This window comes from Coffea arabica, chromosome 1e (genome assembly GCF_036785885.1).
Source record: "Coffea arabica cultivar ET-39 chromosome 1e, Coffea Arabica ET-39 HiFi, whole genome shotgun sequence".
Classification (NCBI taxonomy): Eukaryota; Viridiplantae; Streptophyta; class Magnoliopsida; order Gentianales; family Rubiaceae; genus Coffea; species Coffea arabica.
Window position 1 is genome coordinate 43,874,505 of NC_092311.1, and position 8,751 is coordinate 43,883,255.

General features: G+C 37.5%; 1 protein-coding gene across 2 annotated transcripts; it reads left to right on the forward strand.

The window, feature by feature from the left end:
* Window positions 1–1,921: 1,921 nt before the first annotated feature.
* Window positions 1,922–8,751, forward strand: LOC113705252 (transcription factor LHW). 2 transcript variants are annotated; one of them, XM_027227063.2, is made up of 10 exons: window positions 1,922–2,921; window positions 3,792–3,992; window positions 4,098–4,179; window positions 4,514–4,555; window positions 4,638–4,697; window positions 4,929–6,803; window positions 6,914–7,015; window positions 7,291–7,431; window positions 7,511–7,636; window positions 8,006–8,751. In XM_027227063.2, exons 1-10 carry the CDS (start codon window positions 2,827–2,829, stop codon window positions 8,180–8,182), a joined length of 2,901 nt encoding a protein of 966 aa, XP_027082864.1. In that variant the 5' UTR covers window positions 1,922–2,826; the 3' UTR covers window positions 8,183–8,751. The 2 variants fall into 2 exon arrangements, with proteins under 2 accessions (XP_027082864.1, XP_027082847.1); XM_027227046.2 differs by having other exon boundaries at window positions 1,969–2,921; window positions 7,288–7,431.

Genomic DNA, 8,751 nt, shown 5'->3' on the forward strand with positions numbered 1-8,751 from the left:
CCCAAATCTTGTAATCAAGATTCAAAGAATTCATATGATTATGAGAATTATTCTTTGTAATTACGTAACCCCAAATGTATTCGATTAATCTTTTGTTCAGGTTGGACAAAATCATATTTTAGTAGAAAAAAAAAAGGAGTTGAAAATATTTAATAAATTTAATTTAATTTAATTTAAAAAAAGTGACAGAGGATTGCCGTCATGATCTGTGGACCGTGGTCCTCCGACACACATCCACAAGGCCTGCCTATGGGCCCAAAGTGTGTGGGCCCGAACTGCCACTTTGCGTAATTACAAGCAAAAAGTAAGGGCAGTCATGGAAGACGTCATCAAGAAAGCAACACCCCACTATCTATCGCCAACACCTTCTACTGACTCCACATTTTTCTGAAATTTTCCTCAGCTCTGACCTTCCCTCCAGAAACCTAAAGCCAAAAGTTGAATGAATTATAGAAGAGAAGTAAGAGTACAAATCCAAGATGACTTGGTACCCCAACAACTTTTTTATTTATTTATTTTTTTTTTTTTTTACGTTTCTACTTTTCTATTCGAAGTTGTTTGGTTTCATATATTTTGTTACAACATATTTAGGTGTGGTGGGAATTTTATAACAAAATTTATTGATTTTTTTCTTTTACCTTGAGTTCATTTTGTTTGATTTAACCCTGAGTATGGACTTGTTGGGGTGTATAAAGGGTTGCTTTTAGCATCTACCTACCAATGATTTTCATAATTCATCAAGAAAAAGGCACATTTGAGTAATTCCTCTTGTTACCGAAAAAACTGTGAGTTATGAAAGGGGAGTAATTCCTCTTGTTACCATAGCATGCCAAGTCTCCATTTCACCAACAAATAAGAAATGTATGTCTGCTAACAATTCATCTCATATTTGAAGTTATATAACATATTAAGTATCAAAACATAAAAGGGAAGAAAAACTTTGCTATTTTGCAGGGTTAGAAGGTCGTAGTTCAGCATTAAATTTTGATTTGTGGAGGAAACTATTTAAATTTGGTAATAGCTTTGGTTTTTTTTTGGATTTTTGGAGGAAAATTTGATAATAGTAGTTAGCTTTGTATATTTTCTTTTTTTTTTCCTCTCTAATTGATATGATTAATTTGCTGAATTTGTATGGTGTGACTAGAAATTTAAAAGGACTTGTCTGACGAGTACCCGGTAAACATTTGTTAAGAAGTACTTTAGATATTAAATTTTAGGAAAAATAAAATTAATTATAAAAAATATATAAATAGAAAGAAAGATAATAATTATTAGTATATATTCGTACGGTCAGTTGATGTGATTTAATTGTGTCAACGGTGTTCATTATATACCTAGCATCTGATATCTATGAGCGTTTACACGCCTCGATCAAAAAACCTAACTTAAAATTAGTCAGAATCATATAATTGTTATCTTGTCAAAATTTTATTCATTTCTCATTCTAGGAAAAAGTTTTAAGGTTTATCTCTTGCTTTTTTATTCTTTGAATCATTTGACGAAGTGCTGTCCTTTAAGCACTAATTTGGGTTTAAACTTTTGTTAAGAATCATACTCAGTCAAATTGAGACGTGGAACAATGCAGTTAAACCAATTAAATGGCTTCAGCGAAATATATTAAAAAGACTTGTTTATTACTCCAAACCAATTAAATCACACTTAAATGGAAAGAATTCTGATCTGAACCAATTCCAAGATTCTTGTACAGTCCTAAACGCAGACAGGAAAAAGTCCTGATCCTGAGGATGGAAAAAGACCAGAAAGCAGACAAAACCAAGGTCACTTTAGCACCCCCCACCTCCCTCCCTCCCTCTCTTCTCCTCTCTCCGTGGCAAAAGCAGAATTCCCCCAATCTCCATGCCCCTTTCTGTAAATCTAATGACTTTCATTGATTAATCATAGCATAGTCCATTTTTATTACAAACATAACCTGCATATTACAGTCTCTGGTCTTCCCTTCTGAGTTCTGAGCACAAAACAAAAGAGCAAGAGACTCAGCCCTGAGCAGCACAGCCTGAACTAGCCATTCAGAATTGCACACACAACACACACTCAGCACAGCAAAAGTCACCCTTCCACTCAGCACTCAGCAGCAGCAGCAGCAGCATAATAACATTCTCTTCCTCTCTCTCAAGAAAACACAAGCACAAGTCACAGCACGCAGTAGCATTAATCAATCAAGCCCAGATAAAGACAGTCTCTTTAGCTCAAGAACTTGCATAAAGTTCTGATCTTTGGCCATTTCTAAGCTTTGTTTTGGTGGGTTTTTTTTTTAATCTGGGGTGAGCTTGAAAATGGACAAAATGATGGTTATGGCTAGCTACTTGCTAAAGGCTTGTGGCATAGTGTAGATTTCACCGAAGGGCGTGTTTTTTTCTCAGCTGCTGTTGAGGTCTCTTCATTTTTCTGTTTTTTGCTAGAGAAAAAGAAGGGATTTTTATCCTTTCTTTTCTCTTTCAGTTTCATTTCTCTTCTTTTCCCTCTTCCTTTCTTCCCTTCTCTTTCTGAATAGAATGGGCAGCAGGATCATGATATCAGGAAACTTGGATCCAGAGAGGAAAAGGAGTGGTGGGTTGAGAACAAAACAGGCTGGTAGAGGCTCTTGCCGAGGAAGTTAGGCCTTTTAACTCAATTTTGCCGGAGAAGGAAAGAAGGAAAGAAACAAAGATGGAATCTTTCCGGCACTGAAAAGCTGATTTTACTCTATATTTATAAGCTCTGTTAACCCTTTAAATTCATCTCCGCCTATCTCTATCTCTCTCGACTTGTACTCATAGTCAGAAAAGGCTATACCTTCTGTGCCAGCTGGTAGTATCATCAATCAATATGGGGAGCTTGTTAAAAGAGGCTTTGAAGACTCTGTGTGGAGTCAATCAATGGTCTTATGCTGTTTTCTGGAAAATCGGTTGTCAAAATCCCAAGTGAGTTGAATGATTCTCTTTTGTTCTTTTTAGTTTCCCTTAAGAGAAAGTAATTATTTTGTGGATTTTAAAAGTCTGTACTTGTTATATGCTGATATGCCTGTGTTGTTTTCTTTTAAGAAGAAATAGTAGTCTCTCTTTTTCGTTCCTGGAATTTTGTGCTAACCACTGTTTAGCTGCTGAAAGAATGGAGGACAAATGAAAGGAAAAGAATCGTGTATTACGGTACTTTTCTGTTGTGCAGCTTTGTTTGCATCAGTGAACTGTTGGCTGGAGCTAATTATTGGGAGTTCTGTACACTTTTTTTTCTCATATTTGCTGTTTAAGCAAGAAGTAAAAGAAAATGAATATACAAGTAAAATTGATTGTTTAATATATCTGGTAGTTGGAAGTTGTATAATTTATTTATACGTTAACGATGAAGATGTGATTTGACGTGTGAAAGATTGATTGGATATTCTTGTCTTGTTTTTGCTTTAAATCCAGTAACTTTCATTTTCTAGTTTTGGAGTTTTCTGTTTGGTCCGTTCTGCTTGTCTCCGAGAATCTTAGTGGGGAAAAAGGAGATTTGTTCTACTCTGATGAAATCCTCCCAGCTGTTGGTTTCGTATATATGAACATATTCATTTCTGATTCCATCTTTCTTGTTTGATTCATATGTTATTATATTACTGTTTTAGACGAAGTTCTGAATCTTGGACCCTTTTTTTGTTTGGTTTCTCGAATAAGCTGATAAAAGTGGCAACATATATGTTAGTTCCTGCCAATTATTCTCCAGTTCTAGTCATTAACTGGCTTTTCTGCATTAGCTGGAGCACAATTTTGTTAAAATGCATGATAAAGTTGATTAACTTGATTGTTACTTGGCAGACTTTTGATATGGGAAGAATGCTATTACGAACCAGTGATTTATGCTACTGGTCTACCCAGAAATTCTGGGATTGAAGGGTTTGAAAATTGGAATTCAGCTGAAGCTTGTAATTCTCAGCTTGGTGTTGGGGCAGGAAATGAACTTCATTTACTTGTAAACAAGATGATGATGGAAAATCAAGTTAATGTGTTGGGAGAAGGGTATGATTATCTTAATTAATGTTGGTGGTTTTTGGCACGGGGAGTTGCTTGGTATTGCATGGGTATGTATATAATTTTTTTAACTTGGGTAATTTTGTCTCTCAGACTAGTTGGTCGGGCTGCATTTACTGGAAGTCACCAGTGGATTCTTTCAGAGAACTATAGGAGGGATGCACATCCACCAGAGGTATACCATAATGCTTCTCTGGTTTCTACAGTTCAAGTTGCGTTTAAATTAGCATTACAATGTGCAAAGTTGCGTGTGTGCAAAACGTGATGGAAATCTAAGTGAATCTCTGGTCTGCACATTCATCCATGTTTAAATAGAGCTGTTCCATCATTCCTATTTAGTTTAGGTACACTTTGGCCCTGTCGAAGTTAAACCAATGCTACAACAACTCGACCAAACAATTCTTCTCTTAATATCGAAAAATGGGCTGTTAATGTAAAAAATAGGATCAAATGATGAATTTTTTTCCTAATGATGTTAATGGCTACTGAGTTTCTTTCTGTTTCATCAGGTTCTGAAAGAGGTGGTTCAACAATTTTCAGCTGGCATGCAGGTAAAATGCTATTGATACCAAGTGGAGCATTAGATGATTCTTCTATCCTGTTATATTGATACTGATTGTGTTTGACATGCAGACAATTGCAGTAATTCCAGTCCTTCCTCACGGTGTTGTACAACTTGGTTCATGCATGCCTGTAAGTTCTTTCTTCCTATCATGGATCCAAAAGGTAGCTTAGCACCTCTTGTATGTGTGTTTTCCGGATTATAATTTGCTGGTAATTTTAGTGTTTTCTCAATACCAAGTCTATTGATTTCTAAAAAAACACAGGATTTAGCAAGTCTTTGACTATATCGAGAGATTATCGAATCATATGATTCTTCAACCTTCTTTAGAAAGTAAAAAAGAATCAAATTTTGTGTTTCAGATTATGGAGAATGTGGCTTTTGTAAATGATGTGAAGACCTTAGTTCTTCAACTAGGATGTGTACCGAGGATCCTGCTATCTGAAAGTTACGCAACAAAAGAACCAGCCCCAAAGCTTGGAATTCCTGTGTGCGCTGGAAGTTCTTTTATGAGAAATTGTTCTGAGAGCTCAGATATGTACGCCTCTACTCCTTTTATTGCTAACAGCTGTGACTTCAAGACCAACTTGACTCAAATGGAAGCATGTCTGGCTCAAACTTCTGGTGCGATTGGACAAGTTCAAGGTATTGATCATCCTTCTGTTGCTATGTTTCAAGCCTCTGACTTTTGTCGAAGTCCGTTGGCATCTCATGTAGAACAATACCAAGCAAAAATTGGTCCATCAGCAAATACAAATAGTCCTTCTACAGGCCAACTGGCAAATGGAGTTGCAAAAGCTGAAGTAATGTGCTCAAACCCTGAAGTTTCATTGAATCAGCAAAGTTTTCTGTGCATTCCAAGGTCGACATTCAATTGTCAACCTGCTATTGGCTCATCAGATATAAATCGCGGCAGCTTAAAATTTCTGGAACAACAAATCTTATCCAACAGTAGTTTCCAGAATCATATGGATAAAAGTTTCAATGTATCCAACAACATGATGATGTCCATTCTAAGAGCTAATGCAGGCCTAGTATCCAGTTCTTCTCAAGATTCTGTCACTTGCCAATCAGCTAATGTAGGTGAATCGTATGGTGGTGTAAAGAGCAATAGGATATCAGTTTCAACAATGGGTTCACTTTCAGATGCAGACCTGCTCTCCTGCAATAGTAATTCTGGCGCACATAATGTCAGTGACTCTCAGATTGCAAATTCATCTAAACTAGAGGGTTCTTTGTCTAAAGCTGTTGATTGCTCAAGTGCATGTAAGTTGCTAACAAATAACTCTGCAAGTGGATATCCTTCTGCAGATAACAAGTTGATAGGCATTCATCTGGTTGATGTCAATGACAGAGTGGACAATGATTTGCATCAAGCCTTTAGTGCCCAACTCTCTCAACAGTCTGATAATACCTGTTTAAGCGAGTGCAACCCAAGTTTAATTCCTAAAGATGAAAAGCATGGGAATGGAGTTCAAAGTCTAACACTTGGGGAAGCCTTATATGGAGATGGATGTGCTCAAAATCCTTCTGGAGATGACTTGTTTGACATACTGGGGGTTGATTTTAGAAACAAATTGCTAAATTGCGGCTGGAATAACTCTCAGAATAGTACGTGTGACTCAAGCATAACATATTTGGATAAGAATAGTTCTGTGTGGTTTAAAGGTTCGGATGCTTCTACTGACTTGTATCCTGTCAATCAAGGACAGTCAGAGAGCAGCATATTCTCTGGGGCGAGCACAGACCACCTTTTAGATGCTGTTATCTCCAGTATCCAACCTTCAGGCAAGCTGAACATGGATGATAGTGTTTCTTGCAGGACAATGTTGACCAACACAAGTAGCTCCTCTGCTCCAAATGCTTCACGCCCCTGCTCCATGGTCAGTTTGTCTGGTCAAACGCAGGGAGATTTATTTGCTTTTCCTAAATCCATGACAAAACCTGGTAGTCTTGGCTCCTATTCATTGGGATCTGGGCCCGGCAAGGATGATAAAGGAAGCTATTCCAATAGTGGTTCCATATGTGGGTCACAAATTAGCTCATGGATTGAACATCAAGATGTCAAGCCAAGTAGCAGTGTATCAACTGCATATTCTAAGAAACCTGATGAAATGACCAAGACAAATCGCAAAAGGCTTAAACCTGGGGAGAATCCTCGACCCAGGCCAAAAGATCGTCAAATGATCCAAGATCGTGTCAAAGAATTAAGGGAAATCGTGCCAAATGGGGCAAAGGTGAGTTTCTTATTCAAACTCTGAACCTTGTTTCTCGTTTCCCTTCGTTCCATTTCTGTTTCAAACGCAGACTAGTAATGCACTTGATTGATACCTGATTTATGTAACAGTGTAGCATTGATGCACTCCTAGAACGAACTATAAAGCATATGCTTTTCTTGCAAAGTGTCACGAAGCATGCGGACAAGCTGAAGCATACTGGAGATTTTAAGGTAGTTGCATTCTTGGGCAAGATTTTCGTACTAATACAAACTCTAAAAGGCAGATGCAAAACTATAAGGAGATTAATGTGGCATGGACATCTCGCACATGTTACTTATAAATGCTACTCTGAAACTAAAAATAGTACAGATTTATAAAATTATTTTACTAGTTGGACTTGTACAAAACCAGGGTACTATAGAAAGTCTAAACAACTAACTCACAGAATATTTGAGGTGATGGAAGAAACTTATGACGCTGATCCTTTTATTTTTGAATTCAGCAGATACTTGGCAAGGAAGGTGGACTACTTATTAAAGATAACTATGATGGTGGAGTTACATGGGCATATGAGTTGGGCTCCCAGTCTATGGTCTGCCCTATCATAGTTGAGGATCTTAATCAACACCGTCAAATGCTTGTGGAGGTACTCATTGACATCGGTTACAGGGTGTGACGCTTTTGCAATTTTTACTTGTTTTGATTAACATTTTGTGTTGTGACAGATGCTTTGTGAAGAAAGAGGTTTGTTTCTAGAAATAGCTGACATAATTAGAGGATTGGGACTGACAATCTTGAAGGGCATTATGGAAACTCGCAATGAGAAAATCTGGGCGCGCTTTGCTGTGGAGGTAGGTCTTGTAGTAAATGGTTGCTTCAGATGGGAATCTTGACCTCAAACTTTGTATTCTTATCCCCAAAAGGGGTGCAAATAACTAGGAGTATATCAGAAACCTTGACTAGTTTTTAGTGATATCATTTTATCTATTTGAGATCGTCTCTGTTTGTGGCCTCTATGGAGTTCAGGTAGTGATTTCGGTGTGGAGGAAAAGGCTGCTAGATTACTACTTACTGTTTTTATACTTCTTCTACCTGTACTTGTATATCCTGCTACTATATGTGAACAGAATAGTTAAGCCTTTTACTTGGGCAATCAAGTGCAAATTTTAAATTACTATTTCTCTCAATAAGCTTGTTAACTAAAACATTTTTTCAAGCAGGCTAATAGAGATGTGACAAGGACGGACATCTTCATCGCACTTGTTCGTCTACTGGAGCAAACAACCAAAAATGGTGCAACTCTGGCCAACTGCATTGAAAGTGAGAGTATGATGGTTCCTCAGTTTCAGCAAGCTACCTCAATACCAGCATCTGGTAGGCCATGTGATTTGCAGTGATCCATCTGCTGCGTAACTTTAGGTCTGGGATATGTTAAGAGTGAGCAAAGTTTTATGCTTGCTGTGACTAACAGTTGTTCCAGACGAATTAGCTTGTTGATCCAACAACTGACTGAAGTTTGTTATCTTCCATGAGCTAAATTGTATTCCACATCGATTTAGATCTGGGAAGATGAGTTTAGGCAATGAGAACTACAGTGTGTAAGATGCTTCCTAGACTGTTTACTCTCTTGCATGGTTGAAGCTTTGTTCTTCCCATAGTTTCACAGTTTTATTAGTTGGAAGGAGATTAAACGAGAGAGAACAAGATGTTTGCATGGTAGAAGCTTTGTTCTTCCCATAGTTGTCGCAGTTTTATTAGTTGGAAGGAGGTTTTAACAAGATGGGAAGGAAATTTTCATCTCCCTCCCTCTTTGATTGCAGAAAGGGTTCTGTTTGATCATCTGTCTGTTGTGAATTATCACATTGCTTCTGTACAGAAAAGGAGATGATGATAGGAGTCGTCCAAGTTTTCAATTGTCTGTTGACATTGCCTATTTCTAGTATTATTTGGCATTTGCTTCTGGTTT

Bases quoted from the DNA above. Each gene is read 5' to 3' on its own strand.
- LOC113705252 (XM_027227046.2), top strand. From the start codon at position 2,827: ATGGGGAGCTTGTTAAAAGAGGCTTTGAAGACTCTGTGTGGAGTCAAT. The intron at 6,804-6,913 runs GTGAGTTTCTTA...TTTATGTAACAG, and splicing joins TCGTGCCAAATGGGGCAAAG to TGTAGCATTGATGCACTCCT. The intron at 7,432-7,510 runs GTACTCATTGAC...GTGTTGTGACAG, and splicing joins ACCGTCAAATGCTTGTGGAG to ATGCTTTGTGAAGAAAGAGG.